Consider the following 27,244-nt stretch of genomic DNA (forward strand, 5'->3'; position numbering starts at 1 on the left):
ATGTTTTGCTGCTCGCTCACTGGTGATGCCTGGGTTTCTTCCGTGTTTGCGCTCTCACACTGACTTTCACTTACTCAAACACTATCAATCCACCTCTCCTCTCACCTCATGACTATGTTTGAGAAGACTTGCAATTCAAAAGTTTGTGTTTACTTTGTGTCTGGTACTTCCACAAAGATGTATTCTTTATTCCTTTTTCTCTTGTTGAGGCAGATGCTGTAAAGGAAAACTTTCACAAGTGTGTTTTTGTCGACTCAAAGCTTGTAGGTGGGAAATTATTTTTATACCCAAGGTGATTGAAATTTAAAATGCAGAAAAAAGTGAGAAATTTCAAGAGTGAAAGTTTACCAGTTTACAGTTATTTAGCTGTTGAGATGTCTGTTACTGGCTCATCCTAACTTGTGTTTGTGTGCTGTGGCCTGTGACTCATGTTTAAATGTCACATTTTTTAGTTGCTAAAGGTTTGGACAGATAATACATTTTGGCAAATCCGTGCTGAGAAACATCCAACCACAAAGCTCAAATATTACCAGACCCCATTCTCTCATTATAAACAGCCAACTAATCTTTTAGCTTTCACCTTTAGCTTTCTGTTTCTACCTCCATCTTATCAGTCTTCATGATTTTTATTTCCTCTCCCAGAGGTCAGGTGTCTCCCTTCCTCTATCCAAAAGTGATGACACATATCCCCATCCTTCCTCCCCAAATCAACATTCTTTTCTATTTTTATGCTTTTCATGTTTCCTCCCTGTTTTTCCTACTACTTTATCCACTGAAACTGACACTGTTGTCTGTGTGAGGACATAAACTGTTGCAGACTGAAAAGTCTATTGTTAAAAGTAGAGTGCAACATTTTTCACATAATTTACATAAATAATCGTAAGAGATGTAGTGGGAACCTTCCTGACACAGATTCATTAAACAGTTCTAGGGGTGGAACGAGGCTCCCCTTCTGATCAATCAGAGGGAACCAATGATTTTTGGTTGATTTATTTTATCAGCTTTATTAATAATTGTAATTTGAAAAGTACAACTACTCAAAGGGCTGTGCTTAAATGAAGAAACTGTGGAAAAGATACATTCAGCCATAGCGCCCACCCAGTGGTTATCTAGCTTGCTTGACAGCCTTCTTAGCAGGGCAACACCCTTTTTTGTATAGTTTATTTACACAAATATGTGCCATACTTCTGACCCGACTTCTATTATTCCATGTGATTGTGTGGTATCAGCCAGAGTGTTATATAGCCAACATAATAAATTAGCCTGCAATGGCCAAACAAATTAAGTAATGATATAGTAACCAGTGTTCATCTGATGCCAGATCTGGCCAGTAAGGGAGGTAGTGACTTGCAGTCATTGATAAAGCCCTGTTCATGGACAGATTAAGACGATGATGCTTGTGCCCTGAGGCCCAAAACATGTTTTGTATTTAGCATGTAGAAGATACATACTAAATATTCATTCAGATTGGTGCATGGTCTTTTGAAGACAATAATGCAATTTTGTGGTTACTAGTGAGTTTACACCAAGTCAGCCAAGTCAAGGTTCTCCATAATCAGAGCTGGTTTCCTGACTTGCATTAACAGAGGGGAACTACATGTACAGTGTGTTGCAGGCCCTTTAGTAAACTATAGTTTCCTACAAACTGGTTTAAAATACAAAATTAAATAAAAAGTTGTTTCTGTGATGCTGCTAAAACAACCCAGAGAAAACTGCAGTGTGGAGAAAAGAAAAACAAAAAACAAAATCTGAGTTGTTGTTTTTTTGCCTGTTTCCATAACACTGCTGCTTGTTGCGTGGATGTCTGAAGCTAATGGAATGTTCCATGTGGCTGCTTCTGAAATGAACAGGTTTGGCAAGCTCAGTCAGATAGTTTGCTTTAACTAACTATATCACTCACCCTGTACTTATACACAGCTTCACAAACAGCAGCTGGTGCTCTGGTCCTTGTTTATAGTATTTGTTCTGCTTTCTTAAACAGAAATAAACATACATATCCTGCTCACACTTTTCTCACAATACCAGTATTAGATTTTCAGTTGCATGTTTAGCCACACAGCCAGAGTAATTAGTTTTTTCACACAGGTCTCTAGAAATGCATAAACACGAGCAGGCAGGCAATTAATTCTTGATTAGGCCCACAAATAGACATTCACTGCCGGGCACGCTAAAGGAAAGTGTGTGTGTTTATATCGCTTATCCATGTGTGCGCACATACACGCATGTGTGTAGCTTGCTTGTGCCTGGTAACCAGATGGGCAGCTTAGGCTTGCTGCAGCAGAAACAAGTGGGAGAAAGTGTGTGTGTGTGTGTGTGTGTGTGTGTATGTGTGTGTGTCTCCAAGAGAGAGAGCTGTTTTGCTTAGTCACAAGACGTGACATTTCGAAAGAAGAGGTTATGAAATGCATACCAAACAAAACTGAGCTAAACACACAAAACGTGATGTTATGAAAATTTTGGGTGCGGAGAGCTAATCACCTGTGAACTTAAGTGCTTTAGCAGCATGACACTAAAAAATCAGAGCAAAAAAGTAACTCCACTATCCTTATTATTTGCATCAACAGCTTTGTTTCCTCAACATGTCAAATGTTATTGAATCAACTAGAGCTGTGCTTCTCAAGAAATTTTTAATTTGACAGACATGAAGGAGACAAAACCCTCCAACCCCCATTTCTATTGAAATTACTGTAATGTATTGTGAAACAAATAAGATGGTGCATATGCAGTTACTGTGCTGTACACCAAGTAGTATTGTGTAGAAGGCTATAACATAGAGATGAAACTTTTTAGATGGAATTGTTTTAGAATAAGACTGCACCACTGTACCAAAAAAGTAGTCTTTATGTGCAAGCTCATCCTCTAATTTAATAATTTGGCATTTTAAGTATTAAATGGTAGTGATTTATTTACTAACTGACATATTTAGGACTAAAAGTTTACAGTTTTACTACATTTATTAGCTTCACTACTGTGTGGGTGACTGTGGCGCAGGAAGGTAGAGCGGTTGTCCACCAATCTCACAATTGTTGGTTCAATCCCTGGCGCCTCCGGTCACTTGTTGAAGTGTCCTTGAAGTGCCAGCTGCATAGCAGCTCCCCCATCGGTGTATGACTGTGTGTAATTGTGAGTGTGAATGGGTGATAAGAAGCAGTGTAAAGCGCTTTGAGTGCCAATAGGTAGAAAAGCGCTATATAAGTGCAGACCATTTACCATTCACTTCTGTTGAATGAGTTAGCAATTCCAAAATGCATTTCTTGTTGTGGTGTAATTTCCAGCTTTCTCTGGCATTGTTGCCATTCATAATTCCCTTTGGTTCAACATTGGCTCCTCCCAGCCAATAGGAAATGTAGGGAATTAAGGCTCTCCAGTGTTAGCATAAGCAGTGCTATGGGTCAACTGCAAGATGCAGGTGAGCCAACAGATAGAACACATAGAACATCCATATGGTACTTAGAATAGTTAAATAACTTCAAACATACCGACGTGGTTGTATTAGACTACCCATGATAGCCCAAGTTCCAATTGTTTGATCTCATACTTTTAAAACAATGTTTTAAATGGAAAAGCATGATTGCTTTTAGAAATATAAATCAATCCCCTAATTTTTAATTTTCATGATACAGACAGATTTTCACTTTAAGTAGGTGAAAACAGAACTAGGGAGCAGGATGTAAGGAGAGCACTTGGGAGCTTGTAGGACATTATTAATCAATAGGCCTCTTGTGCGAGAGTTTTCATACACAGGTGCAGCATTGAGTCATGTACACTGTGTGATGAGAAAGTGAGCAGTTTGTTTCAAATTGCTGAGGAAGTCAAATGTCAAAATGCATTAACTTGAGAGATTATTATAGTTTATTAATAAATATATTTAATTTTTTATATATATTTCTTTTTGTATATTTTATTTTTCTTAGATTGTTTTAACTTCTCATGTGGAGTAATTGGTTTTAATTAACATTTGCATGTAAATTATCAATCCAAAGTCTTGTGTTGCAGGAGAATTATATACCAGAGTATTTTAGTGCATGCACACGCCTCTTACCAAGAATTTTCTAGCAGAAACACTGTATTGTAATTTCTGGTACTGTAAATACCTAAAAATATGCAAGTATTTGAATATTTGTATTTCATGGCCTTTTAGAACCTTTTAGAACTTCTGCTGCAGCTGTATGCAGACATTTATCAAGTGGATCTTTCCCTTAGCATTGGCTAATAACCCTAATGCTCATTTGTTAATTTACATGCAGCTCAGACTTGATTTTCTGATAAGTGACATGTAAATGTTAGTGCATCTGACTTACAGCAGTAAAGTTGCCTTCGCAACTTTTACAGAAAGGTTAACATGATGCTCCTTCAGACATGAAGCCAACTTATTCTTATGCTATGTGATATTATTTAGTGTCAGGATCAGGGGTCTTCTGTTAAGCACTGTAACGTTAGACTTGTCATTCCCATGTGGCCTGTTCTTCCTCAACTGTTCTGCTATAGATTTACACACAGTCAGTACAAACACACTTCCTTTCTTTATGTAGCAACGTTTTGGAAATCTGTGTATTTAAGTTTGCTTTGTTCCTATTCATTAATAGGCTTTTTAGATGATTTACTAACCTGTTTGGTGTTTTGGGAGTTAATGTAGAACTGTTTCTACATTATAGCTTTAAAGTTTCCCTAATGTTGGCGCTGATATTGCATGTGAGAAGTGTGAGTTAAGTACCCTGATCTGGATCAGCAGCAGTCTGTTATATACAAAATATATGTCAGACAAATGTACAGTTGCATTCCTCCTTTTGATTTTACAATATGTTAATGGTCTTAGTCCATCCATAGACTCCTTAAGAAGAAAACAATTGACCAGATCCTTTTAAATTTTAAAGCCCTATAAGTCAAAACCTAAAGCTGCCAGTGTGGCCCAAATCCGTGTATAAGACATGAAATCTTTAGGAACTGTGACTGTACTGTAATGTGTTTTTACCCCCTGTGTCATTATCCTGCTGTTCTGTCTTCAGATATCTGTCTGCTTCAGCTACTTTGGAAGACATTACCCGCTCAGAAGCGTGAGTTGACCCCCTTCCTTTTTTTTTTTTAAGATTAGATGTTTGCTTTCCTTTATCTCTTGTGGGTTTTTTATTTTTCCCAAGGGCCTTCATCTTTGTTTTTATTTTTGCTTCTGTGATGGTGAGGGTATTGCAGTAGATTTGTGTGTGTGTGTGTGTGTGTATTTACACTATATTTGTATGTGTTTTGTTTAGTTTTTTTTTTAAGTTGTTGGCGGATTTTTAAGAAATGGTGTCTACTTCCTATTTGCAAACACCCAAACATGCTAAAGGACAAGTTAACTTAATTTATGTCTTAAAGGCTGCATGTTATGAGCATATGAACTACACTTATTGGTTTTTGTTGTGATTGTCAATTAAATTGAAGTAATTTTCAGGTAGGTTAAAACAAAAATTATAAAGTGTCTTCCGGGCAATTTTTTTCCCCAAATAATTCAGCCATTACTTTTAATATTAAAAAAAAATACTTTCTGGTGTAGTTAAAGAAAAACAGTTAAAGCATGCAGTCTAAAAATTTGTAAACTGAATCATTGAGATTTCAAATGAAGCCATTTTTCACTGACAGTAATGTGGAAGGTCAGCCATGCTGATGTTCACAGTTTTGTGCATTGGAACTCAGCCATACCAGCTTATCTCGACAGTTGTTTTTGGTCAGTATCTGAACCATCTGCTGCTGACACGCTGAGTGTTTGAGTTGCCCAGCTGGTTATGATGTTGGGTATGTGTCTGCGTTCACCTAACTAGTTGGGTATTCTTATGTCTGCTTGGGGTTCACCAGCAGTCTTAAGTGTAAGTGTGTGTGTGTGTGTGTGTGTGACTTTCCCTCAGTTTTAATTTTAAAAACTAAGCAAACTACCTCTTTTTGATTGACATGAACTTGTTGCTAATTGCTATAGTTGTTTCTAGGGAATGTTTAGACCTGGTTCAACTTGTGAACCTGTTAAGAACCACTTTGGGTTCCGAAAGGCTAAAATACAAGCATAGAGCACATCATTATGTCAGTGTATACACTAATACCTTCACAGAAATTCTAACACTAAGCACATCAATTACATTCAATCACCACTGGTGAAAAACATTTGTGCAGCCCATTGTCATTGCTATGTTGCAATGTATGCAATTATATTCCATACAAACTGTAATTAACAAACTTTGTAATTAACTAATTAATTCTAAACTTATAATAGGAATATTAGACTATGTCAGCCTTACCTTTCAACTCATCAACTGCTCTGGTATTAGTCACAGTGCAGTTATACAAATTTAAAAAATGATACATATATTTTACCTTTTTACAGGAAAGATTTATTTGTTCTCTAGCACAAATGTCAGGTCTGAAACCTGCGTGGCCTTGTATCCTTTGTTTAGTATTTTGCATTTTGTCTGGACAATTGTGTTTATCAGACTAATAGACTCTTAAGCCCCCTACCTATGTTATCAGGGTAAGAATTGGAGGGATGCAGATAAATGCACCTATAAAGCTGTCTTTCTAATAGCAGTGCCCAAAGATTTGCCAGGTGTGCAGACTTGTCATTTTCATTGTTTCTTGTGTGAACACCATAGTGCATTACTATGAAAGTCTCAATAAGGGCCAAAGACTTTCATAATAAGACGTAGATTCTCATATCTAACCATGGTTTTGATGACACCCCTAAAGTTTAATTTAGAACACAATTTTATGCCAATAACATGTCTAGATGTCATTTTGTCTGAACTACATTGTCTGAAGCACACTCAACCTTAACGTGCCTTTCCATGTCACTTTAAGTGTCCATTGGAAGAAGTGGGAGAACTGTGGTTGAGGACAGTTTTTAGGGTTTTTTTGACAGATAAATATATAATTTTGCCATCGTGTGCTTTCTTCATCTGGACTAAAACAAACCAACACTTAGCACCCAGGGAAACACAAGACTAGTGGCTATTTCTTCAGTTCACCATCCTTCTGGCTCTTGGTTGCTGAGGCATAAATGTAATTTCTGACTGTGACTCTGCTTAAATACTAACCATTGTTGTTGGTGAATGCTCCACTTCTTTTATTGTGGGATGGAATAATAACTCTAATCTCTGCTAACTCTGTCAGCATTTTTTGGTTTGCTAATGTACTTTTCTCTCTTTCTTTGCCCTCCTCTTTCTGTTCTTCCATTTGCTCATCCATCTGCCTGTTAATTCTCTACTCTTTCTTTTTATTCTCTAATTGTCTCTTTATCTTTACTGTTTTCTTTGCCTGCTCTCTCCTCCTTCCCATTCTCTCTCTCCTTCCCTAAGTTCCACATCTTTTTACATTCCACTCAAACTGTCTGTCCTCTCCTCTTCTTTGCTGTATTGTTCTTTTTTCATCCACCACCCCTCTTCTCTCTTGTCTACACAGATACAAAAAGACTCAGGAAACTCTTTCCCAGGCAGGACAGAAGACCAGTGCCGCTTTGACCACAGTGGGCACAGCCATCACCAAGAGACTTGGTGACATGAGGTACAGTATGATGCAGAAGACCCAAAATGTCCAATGCTCACGCTAGGGTACATAAACAAATGAGCAGAGTGGAAAGCTTATTATAGAAAAATCTTAAATTGAAATATTCAGACAGATCTGGATTTCTTCTGAGAAATTAACATTGTTAAAATGTAAAAGATATCAAAAACTCAAAATAGAAATGTGTGTCCATCAAACATTTAAAAATGCTGCAAGATAAAATACATTAGAGCTAGTATCGTGCTTATATTTAGATTTTTCAAGTAATAATTTCTCAGCACTAGGAAATAATGAGTAGGAAGCCATGAATTATTGGTTACTGTGAAACTGTCGACATCTCATTGTATTTTGTAGTTTATGCTGACCACACATTAGCTTCATGCACTCTTCTCTCTTATGTTAGCCAATAGTTTGTAAATTAGTTTTATTTGTCTGTACAAAGTAATGACAGATATAGTTATTACTTTACTGTTGCAGGCTGTGTTTTTTATTTATTTTTTTTTTGGTATCACAGGGCTCATCAAACTCAAGGTCTTGCAGTGTAAGATAGTATGTGTTGGAAAGGAAACCCCAGGTTTCCGATTGTCATTTTTAAAAGACTGTGTCAAGTGGGATTGTGTGCTAGAAGAGAGGACACTTAAACTACATGTTTACATTAACAAACATGCTCACTGAATATGCATCATCTACAAACTCCTTTACATCTGACTTCCCATCTCTAACGTCACATTCAACATCAAAGTGTTTACTAACGAGCAGAAATATTGATCCAATTAATGGAAGAAAAGTATTCTAAAGCTGTTGAAGACACAACTATTTCGCACTTATCTCTCATGTTTATTCTTTTGATAAGTCTTACAAATGATGCATACTTGGTATACATAATTACAATGTGGATGTTTTTAAGGAGTAAATACTGCACATTTATCTCTTTATTAAGACCAGCTTTAGATCAAGTTTAGAGCTTATATGTTTCAAATAAAACATTTACAGACCTGGAATGACTTTTTTTATTTTTTTTAAATTCAAGTTGCTGTAAATTCTCAAATAGTGATTGGAGCAACCTTGAGGCATAGATGCTTGTTGACTTCATAATCAGTATAATTAACTTATTCCCCCCCAATAACTACTCATGATTGAAACATTCATATGTAGTGTTTTATGTGAAAACATATCAGGAAGTTTTGTGGACATCAGCTTAGCGTTGACCTCACTTTTCATTCGTTGTACTTCCTTTCTCTGCTGCACACCAAACACATCCTTGCCTTTTTTTCCCTGCTTCCCTGCTGATAACATGGTTGTTTGTGAGCTCTATGTCCTCCATGTGGACTGTTTAATTTTGCGTCCTGATGTTGCTGCTTTTTCCTCATTTTCTCTTTCCTCTTCCCCCCTTTAATGGCTGCCTTGGTTTGATCTGCAGAGCTCTACCTTTCTCTAATTCCTTTAGGTAAGACTCACATGTACTTTCATAACAATAAAGACTTTAGTCACATGGACAATCATGTGACCTGGAATTAGTTATATAGAAAACAACCTAAGCTCTGCAATTCTTACGATTGGAAATTCCTGCATTCTCTTGGTTTGAACCCCTAGATTGCTGCATTTTTTTTCCTCCCAACACATACAAGTTTGAGATATTTGCTGTAATGTTTACCCTAATTATTAAGCTAATATTGACAAAATTGTGCTTCAAAACAGGGAGAAGGCAGTGTCATTTTAATATAAGGAGTTTTTAACTTTTTTTTTTACTTTTAACAAAAACATGATTAGATGAAACTAGGTAATCTGGTATTTATGTAGTCTAATAAAGTCTGAGGTGTTTTCATCAGTGTTTCTTTTATAACACATCAGTAACAAAAAAAGAGAATCTCTTCTTTTTATGCATGTGACGAAATATCTGGCAGTTATAATAGTTAGCACCATCTATTAGCTACCTATTAGTCCCACATTTCTTACTGCAAGAAAAACAAGCCTACCATTCACCGGGAATGAATAACAAATGCAATCAGGGCTAACTAATTTCAATCAAGTGTGTGCGTGTGTGTGTCACTGCTTGCCTTATAACTCTTGCACTTCTCTGTCTCCTCTCTAATGCTTACAAAGTAGCAACTATTCCATTCGCCACTCGATAAGTATGCCTGCCATGAGGTAAAGTAACACTCACCTGGTCACTCTACTTTATCAGTACAGTTTCAGTTTTGCTAGACTACTCTTTTTATTTATGTTTTCTAAATCTTATTGGTGAGGCAAAACTGGGAGTGCACCAAATATTTGGTGCCACCTGTTAAAACAGCTTTTGAACTTCCATAAATGTGAGGTGTTTACCACTTGCAACATTTCTAATTGCTGAAGTATTTTCTTCCTAAATCAGGATGCATATTTTTGTTAATTACAGTGGAAATATGAACAGACTGATGAACAGAGGAAAATTAAATTCTATTTAGAACTTGAGGTCGAAATGTTTCTCTTCTATTTTTAGTTTTCAGTTCCAGGTGGAGTTTGCAGTTAACCTACATTTATTAATGATAATTGTATCCTATCGTAGTTAAAACCTGTGAGCCGTGCTTCCGAAATAGGTGTAAGGTGAACGAGAAATTAGATTACTAGTCTGCTGCATGTACATACAAATTTCCATTAAGCAGTCATTGCATGTTATTGTGAATGTAACTTTGTGTTTGTTGTGCAGGAACTCTGCAACCTTCAAGTCATTTGAGGATAAAATGGGGAACCTAAAGGTGAGCTGATTTAAGTTTGTTTGTAGCACCAGGAATCCACCCATAAACCCTTAGTGTAATACAATTCATAATATGAGGCTCATCCATCCAGTCATTCAGGTTTTATTTCTTAGCTTTATATCACCTCAGGTTAGCTTGCATAGTAATGGTTACAACAAAGTAAAATATACAGATTTGGGAACAAGATAACACTGATTTGGATTAATATTGTACATTAAAAGGCATTGTTTCACTATAGGGTTTATCATTAGATTTAGACAGTAGCAATGTACACTAGCTTAGAAATGATCAAAATGCATTACTTGGTTTTCAAAACAGTGTCCTTGTTCCATTTCAGTGAAAACAAACTAAATATTGGAGGTAAGGATTTATAATGTAATGGTTTTATCATAACTGTACATATCTACATGAAACAATCTCTCTCTCGCTCTTTCTGTCTCTCTCTCAGTATAAGGTTGTCGGCCCCAAAGAGAATGGGGAGGGTGCCAGCTCACCAACTGACACCATTCCCACTCAGAAAAACCCACCTTTCTGAACCCACCCCACCTCCTACCTCCTCCTTGCTGCCACCTTCCTCACGACCTGAGACTGTACTGTTATCACCTCAACATTGAAGAGTCAACTTGCCCTTACTCACTTTGCCCTAGATTCTGTTAACAGAGGTGGAAGTGGAGGACTTCTCAGTTTGTGGTGGTATGAGCTTTCCCCTCTGATCTCACAGCTGCTGTTCCCATGGCTTCCATGCTTCTTTCTTGCTGTTCAGGAAAGTGTTTTTTTTTTTTTTTTTTTTTTTTGATGTCTAAACCTCAAACATCTTGCTTTGTTACATCACTACCCCCACTTCCCTCCTAGTTAGATCCTCACTCCTCAAGAAGTTGATGCTCAAAGCTGCTGCACTTTAGAGACACCTTTTTTAAACAGGTTTCAAGTTTTAGCAAATTACCTGGGTAAAATGAAATAGGATTATGTAGTGTTCCTCAATTAAAACAGAGACTTCATCTTTCATTCTATAAAGTTTACTAGGGAGAATGCTGAAATTAATAATCAAAAATTAAGTAAGTGTACTTTTGTACAGGCATAGGCCAAATGGTTAATTTGCTACTTAAACATACCATTCCTGTTTATTATTTACTCTAAATCAGGCATTTTCACTGAGCGCCTGCTAGTGTCACCACAGTACCACCAGCTTTTTTTTCAAATTGTACCAAGTCTGCTTCACCGCTCTGCACTTCCCAGCAGTGTGGACACAGGCTGTGCTTCAGGTTAGAGATTAATGGTTTGACTTAGGGGTGGCAGGATCCGGCACGTCTAACCCTTACTTGTCGTACTACTGCTACATGCATGTGCATATTTCATCTCATTTGTATCATAGCAATCTTGCAAGAGGACTGAGGTCTCATGTAACACCCCAGGATGTAAAAACAGGAGAAAAAATACACCATTTTGTATAAACTATTTTACACTGCTTTGCATAATGTTTTTACATAACTTTTATCAATATGTATAAATATATAGATATGAGTAATTATATTGTCATTAATGCTGCCAAATGGTAGTAATCAGGTGGAGAGGTTTGAAAAAAGCAGGGGGAGTCTAAACAAACTTTAACCATGTGGGGAAAAAAAAAAACCACTGTGGTAGGTCAGTTTCACGGATATGGCTTATTGTCTGTCTGGGATTTTTTGTGGTTTCATTGTTTTGTGAACCTAAAATGTTTCCATGTTTATGAAACTGACTCATTAAGCTTCTGCATTTGTGTTGTGTTTTTTCCCCAAACTGGGCATTTGTCCAGTCAGACCAGGTAATGGAGGATCACAGTCAAACTAGTTTTTATATTTCGATAAACTGAAATCATGTCCGGCTTGACATGCTTCCGAAGCATGTTCACGTCGCCATTTGCAAATCAATAACTAACTGCTTTTCAAGGTTAAGGTGTTTGAAACTACTTTGACTGCTTTTCTTTTTACCCTAGTTTGTCTGATGATCCCTTTCTTTTTGGTAACATGTGAACTCCATGTGAGATGAAACTTTGGTGTGTACACTACCTGGTGAATGTCAGTGCTTCTCTATAGGCCTTACACACTCTAAATAGTTTTGTCTATTGTTATACTCTAGCTAGTAAAAAAAAAAAAAATTGTTTTTCTTATGTTCCTTTAAACGTTTGAGGGAAGAAATTTGTCTAAAGAGCCACACAATGTATGACAATGATGAAAAAAGATATGCTGCCATAACAGTTTTGCCAACAACTTAAACATGTCCACATGAATACGCAAAAGCACTCCTGTTGACACACATAAAATACCTTTGCACACGCTACATGAGGCCAAACGTACTCAAAGCCACTTTGATGTATTGTTCTTCACCTCAGCTACCACCTCATAATTAAACAGAAGCCCTTAATGACCACATAGGCTCATAAACTTGTGAGCACATCTTAGTGGAGTACTGTCACTCTTGTCCTCAAAACTGTCTTCTATGGCATTAAAGTTTTTGATACGAAGAGCAAAATTTCTCCTAATCATTACAAAATGATCTCCTATTACCAAAATAATTGCTAATTTTTTCTGAAACTGTTGGTGAATCCAGAGCTCTGGTTAAGGTGGAATTTGTCAATCTACTCAACATTTTTCAGTGTTGTAAATAACCTTTCCCACTTGAAACTACAGAATACTTCCACCTAAATGTTGCAGCAAGTCTCGTGCTTAATCCCAGAATTTAAACCATCAAAAGTTGCTATCAGGTAGATGACTATACTAATGAGGTATTAGAAATGGCTATTTTCTTAGCATTTTGCATCTTTTAGTGATTTAAGCCAAAACTTTACAGGAGAAGCTCAGAAATGGTTTTAAAAAAAAAAAAGCTGGCTGTAGGTAAGTTGGGCTGGAATATACAAAAATAAAATGAAATGAAATGCTCAACCTAAAAATAACTTGCCATAAACTACAAAACTGTTGCCAGTGTGTCACAACTTTATGTTGATTATTTTTATTATATTCCTGTTAGGTGACTTTGATTTCTTGTTCTTCTGTTGGAAGAGGTAGACGTTGGACAACATTTATTTGTACAGTTCGTTTGTCATCCGTTAAAAACCAGTTGCCAATATTTAAATATCTGTTACAAAATCTCCTATTCTGAGTCTGAATCTATGACTTTCTGCTTTGCAACAATGAAAATGCAGATAAACACTACAAGTAATAGTTAGAATCTTTTGAGGATTGTAACTATTTCAAAATGGGGAACATTTAGTCAGAAAAAAGATGTTACTTTGTACAAGGAAAATGGTTTGAAGACTGAACAAACTGATTTGAGATATGTTATTTTCAGTGTAGCTATACAAAAACTGCAGTCAGTTAGGATAGGAAGTAATGATGGAATTCTTGACTTTTTTTGGTTGCCAATGGGAAATGCAGCACATGATGAGCTTGTTCAGAGCCAGCCAGAAGCTGGAAGACAATTGAGTATATATAGCTTTATTGGGTCTGGGACTACCTGATGTGGATTATTAAAAGGGATCAGATTTAGAAAAGTATGGTGAATTAATTAAAACATTTTTTGGTTTTGTTGTATATGTTTAGATATCAATAAAGCATTCCTTTAAATGAAGAGTTTGTGTTCAGTCAGTATTTGATACTTTTACTTTTACAATGAGGCTCTGAATGTTTTTTTGTTGTTGTTTTTAGTTTTTTGTCCTTGAGTGGTTATAACTTTTGAATAAATTAAATTGTTAAACATTTGATGATGACGAGTGCATAGTGGCTCTGAAATAAATGCAGGTCAAACCAAACAATATCTTTTGTCTAGGAACAGAGAAATAACTCTTCCTAGATAGGTGTTGTTCAGACAGCCATACTGAGAAATTCAATATTTATTAAAGAGGTTCACATGTTTTAATGTTTGCTCTGTATATGAGCATAAACATTTGAGTGTTTTTTGAATATAATTATATGAAATTTGAATGCAAGGAATAGAATTAATTACAAATGTAATTTGTAAATTAAAGGAAAATGTAAATAGTGAGTAGTAATACAACACACTAGGAAATGTGTTGGATTGATAAAACGGTATAGAAACAAATTTTAAAGGGAGAAACTTAAGAGTATAACCAAAAATCTATCCCATAAAAATTAATAACAACAATCCTGACAATCCTGATAAAATGAAGACTGATAAGTTTACAGCTTATACATGGAGTAGTAGTCATTTTTATTTTGTAAATATAATATTTACATTTTATTTTATTAACATTTAAATAGTATAGTCGTATTTCGTATAACATGCTAATGTAAATGTGTTGTACATGTGTTCCATAAGAAAACTATTTCGATTCTGTAACACCCGCATATAAAAATACTCTTCCCTGACCGGGAATCGAACCCGGGCCGCGGCGGTGAGAGCGCCGAATCCTAACCACTAGACCATCAGGGAAATTGCTTTTTCGTGGGCTTTGTCTTTTTAAATCTCTAAATAGACCGAATAGTAGATTTTTTTTGAGAGAGTTCAAAAGATAACAGTCTGTTGGCCGCTCCAATGGACTAGAAATTCATTGGGGTCTCTTCAATAAATCCTCAGTGTTTGTCATACAACGATCTCTGAAGTGGACAATTTTTGGACCTCTGGACAGGAGTAAGCCTGCCTCTATATAGATTAGCCAAGTAATAGTTATCTTGTGTTTTGTAATGCAGTCACGATTGTTTACATCTCCACACAACAAAAAAGAATGTGCTGCACAAAAGGTTTTACAGTTTAAATGAGTCTTATCCATCGCAAAAAATCAGGAGGTGCCATCATAATAAAGTAGCTACAAATTTCAACAAGAAAGTAAAAGACTCTGTATTGTCATTATTATTTTGAATGTTGATTTAATAACAGTTGCAAATGATAAATTTCACCTCAAGAGGGGGTTGTGTGTGCAGTGGTTAGTAGTCAAGTTGTGAGACTATAACCACCTGTGCAATTTAATGCAATCCAATACAGTGGCTCTGTGATGAACTTTACTTTTACAAGGTTATAATTTTTCGGTCAACATGAGGGGGCCAAAATATTAGAACCAGTACGACTCCACTACACACTTTGACCTCAATAATAAATACATAGTAGAATTATCACCTTTTTGACAGTTTCAACTAAAAACTAAAAAATAATAACCTTGCTGACTGACTAAGTAACATTGCTTAAACACAGATATATATCTTAATCACAATGTTACAATAATTGACCTTGTCAGTTTAAGGGGTATATTTTCAAATTATTTAGGTTATACTGCCAGAAAGGTGATAATTCTACTGTGTGTTAATTATCGAGGTCACAGTGCTAGTGGAGTCGTACTGGAGTGCAATAAAAGATGAGGTGGTTGTAATGTTTTGGTCTCCTCATTCTTTTTGAATAGGGTGGCCAAAACATTAGAGCCAACTCTTTTTATTATGCTGTCCATGTATGTAGGATTTCTACAAAGTGGCAATATAGAGAAATAAATGAAAAAGCTACAGAAAACATCAGCAGAGTTTCTGGGGTGTGTGTGTGACTAGTTCTGGCTAATCCATAGGTCTAGTAGAGTTTAAAAGCTGCTGTTTAATGTTTGGGGCAGGAAGGGAGAACATGGATCAGATTAAAGGACACAATTAGGAAATAAAAAGAAAAAACAAGCAGACGCAATCATGCTACAGGTATGTTAGCATAACTTCCGTAAAAATGTGTAATAAATTGTTAACCAAGTTTATTCAAATAGCCAGTTATTTTAGTGAGTTTGTGTTTTGGGTTTGTATAGTTAGAAATATTAACGTCCAGCTTTCACTAAAGGCGGTCTAAATGTAAATTCAACCATGTGTTTAGTTATATGGCATTTAATTAGCCATGTGAAGCTTGTTTGTGAGGTTTTGTAGCTTTTTTTTAAATAGGTAAAAAGTGAACATGAAATAGCACAGTTTAAAAAAAGTAAAAAGTAAAGTAAATCCAGAACTGCGGGGGAAATGCTGACACCAGTGGCCTACATATTCTAATGGAGAATAAGTGAGCTGCTTTGGACTCCTCCCCCCACTGGTGGTACGTCATCACCACGCTATAAAATCACGATCCGCGATCCGTTCAGCTAGAAGACGTGTTGATATTCGGTCGGATCTTGGAGGGTTACGTTTACCCAAAACTTATTTTCAAATGGGCCCCGTCGCCTAGCGTTTACTTCCCCCAGCCTCGCCGACTGAGTTGAATTGGGTGCTACAAAACATCGAGCACGTCTGCTCACTAGAAAGGTGAGGGTTTCTTTTAAGGTTTAGAAAATGGTGGTAACACTGAGGCTTTCATGGTGGTGGGATCCTTCTCAAGGGTCGAGCTAACGACTATAGCTAGCTAGCTTGTTATAGTGGCAGCTGTTGTAGGGCTGTATGTGCGTTTTTTGTTTAGGTAAAAACACACAATAATCGTTTGTTTCTTATCAGTAATCTTAGTTTTTTCCTTAATACCGTGCTAGGGGCCACATTTCCAGGCGTGTCGACATGTAAAGAGCAATGAATGACTTCCCTGTCAAAAGTCTTCGATTTTGTTTTTGTCTTTGTTAGAGGAAAAAAATGTCCTCAGTGCAGAAGAAAGAAATCAACGTTAGATACAATGTTCTCCATCCTCCTTTTAAGATGCTATTAATTTATCCTCATCTTCCTTCCTTAGTTATGCTTTTATTCCTTTATTTATCAAGAAAGAGAGAACTTCAAAATGTCGGATGGTGCAGTGACTAATGTAAACAAGACCCCTACAAAACATAGGCTGACGCCATTGTACTGAGGATGTTGACGTGTTGTACTGCAGCCTGCAGATAACACAACTAGACCGATATGAATTTCTGGCTATGTAAATGAATTGTTTTACCATGAGTTATGTGCATTCAATGTGCAGTATATTTGTATTTTCTATGTTGCATTCAGTAGCCTCTTGAAGCCATGACACTATTTGCTGAAAGGCAAAAACGAATCACCAGAAATCTTCATAAGAAGTCAGCAACTTGTCATGTATCATGCTAAACAATCAAACGTTTATCCGTTTGATGATTTCTGACATGGCTTTACGTGTCCATGGAGGCAGACACCAAGGATTAATTTGTCTTTTATTTCCACCATAAATGTTAATCTACATTAAGATAAAAAAAATCCTCCAGTAAAGAATTAATTGTGGAAACAATCATTAATCCAGCACATATGATTAATTATACATTCATTTTATTACAAAAAATTAATATAGTAGTTGGAGGTACTTGATATTATTTTATCAGTTAATTGAATGACTGGTCATCAATTTGTTTGTTTTTGTTAAAGCAGTACTGCTAAAATTCTAATAGCAATAGAGTATATTAGTGATATTAATAACTGTCACAGTGTAGCACATGAAAGTGAAAATTAATAGCCACAAACTATCAAAAAACACTGGGTAAAGCAGAAATGTAATTCTGTTTGGACAGAACAAGGCATTTAAGTCAGGTGTGTTTTTGTTTGGTTTATTAGATGTTTTATACATAAAGTGATATCTAAATCTGATAAATCAAAGGAAATTAGACTTTAAAATGAATAATCAGTTGTAGCTCATGTGATGACTTCAGCACTACTTGTCTTGGGAGGCATGTGTGGGTATTTGTCTGGGAAGGAATATAAAAAAAACAAACCTGGTGAATAATTTAACCCACTCTGTTTGTTTTCTCCAGGTTTCCATCAAGCAAAGTGTACCGCAACCAACAGAAAAATGGCAGCTATTCCAGCAGGCGGTTCTCTTGTGGCAACCACTGACTACTACCGAAGTGAGTGGTCTTTCTTTTTAGTTTATCACACAAGTGCATATGACCAAACTGACTCCTTCTTACTGTTGGTGGGGGGGTTATGCTCTGTTCCTCCTACAGGGCGCATCGGCTCTACGTCCAGCAGCAGCTCATGTGGCAGTTCAGAGTACAGTGGAGAGGTCATCCCTCACCATCCAGGTGTGTGTGTATATCTGAGTTAAAGGGGTGTGTGTGTGTGTGTATATATATATATGTGTGTGTATATATATATATATATATATATATATATATATATATATATATATATATATATATATATATATATATATATATATATATATATATATATATATATATATATATATATATATATATATATATATATATATATATATATATATATATATATATATGTGTGTGTATATATATATATGAATGAGAGAGTATGTTTACAGCTGTTATTGAAAGGAAAACTCATTTATTGCATCCTTGAATAAGTATGTGTTTGACACTAGAAAAGCCTCTGAACCTGCTCGATAAACACCTTGAGAGTGAAAGCTTTAGGGATGACAGACACACTTTTGAATCATATTTTGAGAGCCGTGTACACATAAGAGGCCCGAACAGCCACAGCCACCTACATGGTTTTTTTCTAATAGAGCATGTCTTCATTTGTCATTTAGTTTGAAATCATTGCCCAAACTACACTCAGGATGTGGCTGAATTTTACATAGTGATGACTAATGATGTTGCTTAATCCATGTGGTGTCACTCACTTCATATCTTTTAGTATTGTAGCCACAGGGTCAGTTTTGTTAACCTCAAGATTACTGTAGTTAAGTAAGCTGTTGCCTCAGACCACATGGAGTTATTGTAGAATTTACCTTGTTTACTCTTTCTAATCTTGAAGGAAAGTTGCTATGCCATCTGAAACTAGATTATATAAAAGACTAACACAGATTTGGGAAAGGTTAGTGAGTCCTCACATGCAACAGCATCTGCCACTAATTTGAGAATACACTTGACCTAGAAGCCAAAATTGACATCCAGCAATACTGTAAGTCTTACTGCCTGTATGTAAATGCAGGTGTTCAGAGACTAAACCAGGCATCAGTCACCATCAGTCACCATCAGTCCAAATGTGCAGCTGAGTCTCCAGCCTCTTTCACATATGAACTCCGCACAGTGTCTACAGAAATCACGTCTGGATAGTTTGTGGAGTTGTTATATTTTGTTTCACACATGTAACGCACAACAAATTGTCTGAATCAGAAACTTCCTCACGGGAGAAACTGCTTGATTTCAGTGAGGGTCTGCATGTAGGCTTCAAGAAACAGTCCGTTGTTTACAATACATTGGAGCAGGCCCATTTGCTCTTTAAATCCTCCCAGAGGACAGAGGAGCGTGCTCTATGCACACACATAAGCCAGACTTTCCAGTGCAAGTCCCCAGAATCCTGAGTCATCTCTCACTCAAATTGCAGCCGCTGGAACACTCACTCAACTCAAGCATGCACAGTGTCTGCAGAGTGACTAAAGGGCACAAGAAATGACAAGCAAGTTTGGCATGGACTGTATAAGACTGAGCAAAGAAAACATGATTACTTCACTATTCCACATTCTACAGCAAGAAGTTAAATAGACAGTTGTTACTGTTCTGTGTTCAAACAAGAACCCTTATGCCTTCATTATCTCCCTTCGCAGGACTCCCCAAGCAGGACTCTGGCCATTGGTGGTCCAGTTTCTTCTTTGGGAAGCAGCCAGGGATGACCCCACTGACTGAAGAGGCACAGCAGAAGTAAATATAATCAGATATTGCTGATTCTTCATGTTTTTAAAGTTTGGGTTAAAGCACACAAAATATTGGTGCACAACCATCATGCAAAAACGAGAGATTTGGATACGTTTAGTAAGATCTGGTTCATTAAAGGTTAGATTTGGTTTTCTATTGTCCTTTATTAACAATGTAATTTATTTTGTTGATGAAATGGCACAGCATTAGTAAGGTTTGCATTTATTAAATGTATTATGTATATTAATTCAAATACTCTTTCTCTCTCAGGGCGGGGGTCCCAGGTGCAGTGATAAATGGTCAGATCACTTGCGTTGCCAGGGAGATGGTGATGCAACGGCAGGTGAGCGAGAGCAGTGATACAGGAAACCCCTAACTCCCCCTGATCCTGCAGTCTCACTCTGATCACCACCGCACCTTGGGAATCAAACAAACGACCAACGCTAGGTGACGGGAGGATGTCCCGTTTACAACCTTATTAGTTCTTTTTCTGTCTTTTATTTTATTTTTTATTTTATTCATTCATTCTAGTATAGGCTGCCTTACTTGTTTGTTTTTTGTTTTTTTATTCATAACCAAAAAAAGCCAAGTTGATGATGCAACTGATAAGCTCTCTTTTTTTTTTTTTTTTTTTTAAACAAAAAACATTTGTACTGTTGTGTTTGTAATACTGTTGTGCATTTACACCCACATGCCTTTTTGTTTTTTCACTTTGTCACCCTGTGATTGCAAACGCAATAAAGTAGACTCTTGCAGCCTAATGTACTGTGTTGGAATCACTGTTTATTAAAGGCAAATGTGACCTCCTTCCTTAAGCATATAATTACCAATGTTTAAACAGATTTTATATTAGATACTGTATTTTCTCCATCACCAACAAAGCTCTCTGGTTTTTAGAAGAGGATTTTATTTTTTATTATTTTTTTTAAATTATTACCATGCAAGGTTATTTGCCAAGCACTGTTGGCTGGAAAAGTATGATAAGGACCTGGAGATAAAAATGTCTGTTTGTCAGAGGGTGGTTGACTGCTTTTTGTACAGGGCTATTCCAGGAACAAAGTAAACATGGAAACAACAACACTCTGTCCTCTAATAGCTGTTGCTTGTGAACCATGTTGTGTAAGTGTTAAATACGCCCAACATCTGGAAACTGAGTCAGTCAGTTCCTGTGGAGGAGAAAAAAAAAAAGTTCATGTACAAATTTGGCTCTGCCTCCTCACATAAGGCTTTTGCTTTTTATTTTTGAATATTACAATTGAAGTCAAATTTGACAGGTTTAAATTTAAGATTTTCATACATATAAACATTTGATTGTGGTTCATAAGTATTAGAACAAACAACAAACATAAGGATTGCCTTTAGGACTATCAAAAAAAATTACGTAACGAATACAGAGGCAATACAGCTAAATCTCCTATTTAAGTCACAAAATATATATTGTATCAGAAGATTGCTATAAATGTGGAGTGCTGATATCTTTCACTAATTTTCCCTTATTTATCTCTGCCTCTCTGCCTAATCTCACCTTTAAATACTGTTACATGTTAACATGTAAACTTAGTTCTGATTGTGATTTTAAATTAAAAGGAATCATTTTCTGCCACTCTGAACCATTTACTGAAAAAGATGACTGAGCCAGAGTAGTTCTGCACCTTCAAACTCTACAGTTCCCAGTTTCTGCCGCCCCCCCCCCCCCTTTGTCCATACCTTAACAAATAATTTTTTTGAAGAATTAGAATATAATGCCATTATATTGGTTTCTGATCCATTACTTTAAAGTTTGTTTAATCACATTACAACATAACAGAGCTGTGGCCCCAGACTCTCTGTCATAAAATCATAGCATGCATGTACATTTGAGGTGCTTTAATAGATATACATGTTCTTATAATAAGCAATTTAAATTTGTATTGACAGTCTTGGACCTTTTCCTAACATGGGCATCAAATTTGAGTCTAGAGTCCAAGAAGACACCTAGATATTTGAATTAATCAACATATCAATTTGATCCTGACAATGCTACCACACTGTTGCATATTTCAAATTAACCTTTTTTTAATTGATTTAGATTCATTTACATATTGACCGGAGTGATTGAAAGATGCTGGTCTTTTATCTGATAAGGGTTGATTATCAACCACTAGACTTTCCTGTGCTGACGTTTGTCTTTGCAGGTATGACAGGCCTATGGTAGGCCTATGCACCAAAGTTCAATTCTCTTAATCCATAACATCCGGCAAAAATCTTCTTCAGTTTTTCTTTATACAAGAATTAACAAGCTAATTGCAGCATTGTGCTCCTTACTGACTTTTACACTAACAAGACACCTTGACAGCAGTTTTAACTGATGTGATTTACAGTCCCAGTGCTCTCTTTGGCTACATTTCTGTAAAAAAAAGAACCAGAATAAACAGAATTTTTGGGGGGATTTTTTAAGAGTGATTAACATTTACTGATTTGTTTATTATTGAATCCACACATTTTTATGTAGCTCATAGCCTGTGTGTGTATCTAGAAATAAACCGAATTTAAAAAACTTTTATTTACAGCTATGAGCTGAGATCAATTAACTCAAACAGCTGAAATTCTGAACAGAATGATTGATCAGCAATGTTTTGATAATAGTTTAATCTCCAAAATGTGAATTTTTGCTGGTTTCCATAGATTCCTATGATTTTGGGTTGTTGCTCAGACAAAAAGACACTTAAGCTTGAACTGCAAAAAAATTGTGATGTGCCCATTTACTATTCATACCAGATTTCATGGACTGATCCTTTTACCCTCCTAAATGAGAGAATATTCTGCAGGTTCTTTCTGACAAGGCCAAAAGTCTTAGGTTGTAGGTCCTACTAAATGTGATCACTGTAGTGCCTTTGAGCAAGCCCATTGCTGCCCTTGTCCACACACAATTAGGGGTGATGACGATGCAGAAAGCAAGAATCATTACCAATTTCAGCTTTTTCCATTTCCCCCCCTACAACCTGACAAACTGAAAAGCTTGAGAAACGTGGAGAAAAACCTCTGCTGACTTTAGTGCTGCACAAATCCTGACACAAGGACTTTGCCAGCTGACTGTGAAATGGGTTTATGTAAACACTGCTCTCGTCTATTCATCACTCAGACTCTCTGCCCGTCTCTGTGAAACAGAGGAAAGACAAACAATGGGTGATGGTGCTACAAAGTGACCACTCTGCAGAGCTGAAAAGAGGATTTGTTCTGTGGCTCTTTTTAAAGGGCCGAGTGCTCAGCCATCCTCCCTCACTGCAGTTTTACAGGTCATTGGGTGCTCACAGGGTCATGGAAAAGTGGCGGTGAAGGAGCCAATTTGATCCTCTCTATCTGGGTCTGACCCACATGTTGTCTCTCTCTCTGCTGTTTCTCCACATCTTCTGACAATGGAAAGTAGCCACCTTAATGTTACTCCTGCACAAGTTGATTATCGTGTTGACAATTCTGCAGCCTCACTACAATACTCGATAGTGTTGCCCCTCTGAAAAAGAAGGTAGTAAACCAGAAGAGGTGATCTCCATGATATAGTTCCCAAACACGCAACTTAAAACAGGCAACATGAAAGTCAGAAAAGAAGCAGCATTCCAGAAATGTAGAAGAATCTCATTTAGCCTGAAAAAAAAGTTTATAAATGTACAAAAAAGCTCTCTGTGATGCCAGAACAGCATATTATGCATCAATAACAGAGGAAAAGAAGAACAACCGCCGGTTTCGGTTCAGCACTGTAGCCAGGCTGACTAAGAGCCATAGTTCTGTTGAGCCTAGTTTTCCCTTAACTCTGAGCAGCAATGACTTCATGACTTCCTTTATGAATAAAATTGTAGCTATTAAAGAAAGAATTTACCAGATCCTCCCCCCAAATATTACAGATAGATCTTCATGTACAACATTGCTAGAAACATCAATGAGGCCCCAATGCCTGTTAGACTGCTTTTTACACATAGATCTCTCTGAGCAAACTACAATTATTACCTCATCTAAACCAACAACCTGTCTGCTAGACCCTATTCCAACTAGACTGCTCAAGGAAGCTTTACCCTTAATAGATACATTCGTATTAGATATCATCGATCTATCTTTAGAAACAGACTATGTACCACAGGCCTACTTTAGGCGACATTATTTGAAAACACTCCATAAATGTCCATTGCTATGCTGATAATACCCAGCTATATCTATTTATAGAACCAGATGAAAATAATCAGTTAATCAAGCTTCAAGCATACCAACAAGATAGGCCTGGATGTCCCACAGTTTTTACTTCTAAACTCGGACAAAACTGAAGTCATAGTAGCTGGGCCCAAAAATCTCAGATAAATGCAGTCCAACTATATCGTTACTCTAGATGGCATAATTCTGGCCTTGGAGTTATTTTTGACCAGGATTTGTCTTTTACCTCAAATATAAAATAAATCTCTCTTCCACCTACGGATCATTGCCAAAATTTGGAGCATCCTGTCTCAAAGTGATGCAGAAAAACTAGTCATAGCATTTGTTACTTCTAGGTTGGACTACTGTAATTCCCTACTTTCAGGATGCCCCAGTAACTCCCTAAAGAGCCTGCAATTAATCCAAAATGCTGCAGCAAGAGTGCTGACTGGAACTGGCAAGAGAGATCATATTTCACCTTCACTAGCTTCTCTCTATTTGCTTCCCATTAAATCTAGAATAGGATTTTAAACCCTGCTTCTTACATATAAAGCTCTGAATGGTCAGGCTCCATCATATATAGAAGATCTCATAGTTCCATATCATCCTAGTAGACCACTTTGATCTCAGAATGCAGGCCTACTTGTGGTTCCCAGAATTTCTAAAGGTAGAATGGGAGGCAGAGCCTTTAGCTATCAAGCTCCTCTCCTGAACAAGCTACCAGTTCAGATTCAGGAAGCAGACACCCTCTCTACTTTTAAGTCTAGGCTTAAAACCTTCCTCTTTGATAAAGCTTATAGTCCAGTAGCTGCACTATGGAAAACACACAGCTTCAAAGCCTGGGGAGACTTGCAGAGAGGTACAGAGGAGGACAAAGACAACTACGGGAGAGTACACACAGAGTTAATGACATACAGTGGTGACAATTGTGGGGTGAGAGGAGAGGAGAGATGGTCAAGAGGAAGAAAGGAGCTCAGTGCATTGGGGGGTGGGTCCCCCAGCAGTCTAAGCCTATAGCAGCATAACTATAACTAACTATATGCTTTATTAAAGAGGAAGGTTTTAAGCCTGGACTTAAAAGTAGAGAGAGTGTCTGCTTCTCGAATCTGAACTGGGAGCTGGTTCCACAAGAGAGGAGCTTGACAGCTAAAGGCTCTACCTCCCATTCTACCTTTAGAAATTCTGGGAACCACAAGTAGGCCTGCATTCTGAGAGCGAAGTGGTCTACTGGGATGATATGGTGCTATGAGGTCTTCTATATATGATGGAGCCTGACCATTCAGAGCTTTATATGTAAGAAGCAGGGTTTTAAATTCTATTCTAGATTTAATGGGAAGCCAATGGAGAGAAGCTACTGAATGTGAAATATGATCTCTCTGGCTAGTTCCAGTCAGCACTCTTGCTGCAGCATTTTGGATTAATTGAAGGCTCTTTATGGAGTTACTGGGGCATCCTGAAAGTAGGGAATTACAGTAGTCCAACCTAGAGGTAACAAATGCATGGACCAGTTTTTCGGCATCACTTTGAGACAGGATGCTCCTAATTTTGGCAATGTTCCGTAGGTGGAAGAAGGCTGTTCTCTTGTTGTCATATTTACTTTATGTAATTTAGGTCGGGGAACAGACACAGTCTCTATAGGTATGTGGGAGTTGTGGGGGGGGTGACGGTTGTAAGGACACTGCAGAGAGGCGTGTAGGACTGGATCTCTGCATCCTAGGCTCAACTCTGGATTGTCATACTTTTGGTTGTTTAATAAAACCAGCCATATTTCTGGATAAGAAAGCTGCACCATCTAAAGTAGGATGGATGCCATCTCTCCTAATCAGCCTAGGTTTTCCCCAAAAACATTTCCAATTGTCTATTTAGCCCACATGTTTGCTGGACACCACCTAGACAGCCAGCGGTTGAATGACAACATGCGGGTGTACATGTCGTCACTGGTCAGATTTGGCAGGGGTCCAGAGAAAATTATGGAGTCCGACATTGTTTTTGCAAAGTTACACACCCATTCAACATTCATTTTAGTGACCTCAGATTTGCGTAATCGGGCGTCATAAACTCCCATGTGAATAATAATATTACTGTATTTACGTTTATCCTTAGCCAGGCGTTTCAAATATGATTCAACGTCGCCCGCTCTGGCCCCAGGAAGACATTTGACTACGGCCGCTGTAGTCTCTAACTTCACGTTTCTGACTATGGAGCTGCCATTTACCAGAGTTGGTTTCTTAGCGGGTGGGTCGCTGAGTGGGGAAAATCGATTAGAAACGTGAACCGACTGGTGGTGAACCTCGGGCGTCTGTTTAGCATTAGATCTCTTACGAACCGTCACCCAGCCAGACTGGCTTCCCGGCTGCTCGGGAACTGCCGGGGGACAGCTAGCAGGGGCTACGCTAGGTCGGCCCGCACCAGCTACCAGGGCCTGACTAGCTGATTTGTTTTCCATGGTGCGGAGCTGGGGGAGCTGCTATGCAGCTGGCCAACACTCACCGGGAGCAACTAAGTTGAGGTTCAGTGTCTTACTCAAGGACACTTTGACACATGACCGGAGGAGCCAGGGATTGAACCAACTGTGAGATTGGTGGACCACCGCTCTACCTTCCAAATCCTATGAACATCAAAACAGTGTATATCTCCATTAATAAGATGCAACAATAAAGAAATGGGCACATTAATGAGTCAATTGTTATAATACAACAATATCGTAATAATTTATATGAAATGAGACATTATACATAAAAACTACTTTTACTTTTGGTACTTTAAGCCTTTTTGGGGGGTAATAGTAATTTGAATGCTTAGCTGCTCACTGTATTTTTATACTTGCTGCTTTCACTTACATTAAACGAGTTGTTACATAAAGACAACTAATCTCACAATAGGTTACCGCAAGAGGCTAAATGTTTGTGTGCTTGGTTGCTCGTCCTGCTGTTAGGGAGCAAAGACTGAGGCTTTCTGTAAACGGGGATGGTAACGTTACTTTTGCACATGGTGGCCAAGGTTTGTTGTGTTTCCTGTGTACGTTCCAGCCATAGACTAGGGATTGGTTGTGGTAAAAGCATCAAAGTGTGGAGAGCAGGGGGTCTACAGTATGTAACTAAGTTTATTGTGAAATGACAACACAGACAGCAACAAAGGGGATAGATCTCAGTCTCTGGCTAGACAAACTGAGAGGACGATCATTCAAGCAGCTGTTGGATAATGGAGACAGATGTAGCTGAGCTGTGCCAGCCATAGACTGTCTACATGTCTTTACACATGTTGGCTACATAGCACAACTACT

At 37.4% G+C, this 27,244-nt stretch overlaps 2 protein-coding genes and 1 non-coding gene across 30 annotated transcripts in view; 2 read left to right on the plus strand and 1 right to left on the minus strand.

Annotated features, from left to right (window-relative positions):
* Positions 1–13,862, plus strand: part of tpd52l2b (tpd52 like 2b) — a 22,660-nt gene extending 8,798 nt beyond the window's left edge. For 2 of the 28 annotated variants that reach the window (XM_067526141.1, XM_067526149.1), the window contains 7 exons: positions 5,007–5,054; positions 7,423–7,524; positions 8,039–8,065; positions 8,945–8,971; positions 9,628–9,672; positions 10,211–10,259; positions 10,708–13,862. In XM_067526141.1, coding sequence (XP_067382242.1) covers positions 5,007–5,054; positions 7,423–7,524; positions 8,039–8,065; positions 8,945–8,971; positions 9,628–9,672; positions 10,211–10,259; positions 10,708–10,794 — 385 coding nt within the window. In that variant the 3' untranslated portion in view covers positions 10,795–13,862. Of the gene's footprint in view, positions 1–5,006; positions 5,055–7,422; positions 7,525–8,038; positions 8,066–8,944; positions 8,972–9,627; positions 9,673–10,210; positions 10,260–10,596; positions 10,620–10,707 lie in introns of all 28 variants that reach the window. The other 26 variants (XM_067526143.1, XM_067526153.1, XM_067526146.1 and 23 more) reach the window with 18 other exon arrangements.
* A 750-nt stretch (positions 13,863–14,612) lies between these two features.
* trnae-cuc (transfer RNA glutamic acid (anticodon CUC)) lies at positions 14,613–14,684 on the minus strand. Its single transcript has one exon. It is a non-coding gene; the product is annotated as a tRNA-Glu (tRNA).
* A 1,645-nt stretch (positions 14,685–16,329) lies between these two features.
* ppdpfb (pancreatic progenitor cell differentiation and proliferation factor b) lies at positions 16,330–20,564 on the plus strand. Its single transcript, XM_067526172.1, has 5 exons — positions 16,330–16,504; positions 17,941–18,033; positions 18,133–18,210; positions 19,716–19,809; positions 20,074–20,564. The coding sequence occupies exons 2-5, from the start codon at positions 17,979–17,981 to the stop codon at positions 20,177–20,179; spliced, it is 333 nt and encodes a 110-aa protein (XP_067382273.1). The 5' UTR covers positions 16,330–16,504; positions 17,941–17,978; the 3' UTR covers positions 20,180–20,564.
* Positions 20,565–27,244: the final 6,680 nt, after the last annotated feature.

The sequence above is a fragment of the Channa argus genome, chromosome 13 (genome assembly GCF_033026475.1).
Source record: "Channa argus isolate prfri chromosome 13, Channa argus male v1.0, whole genome shotgun sequence".
Taxonomy (NCBI): Eukaryota; Metazoa; Chordata; class Actinopteri; order Anabantiformes; family Channidae; genus Channa; species Channa argus.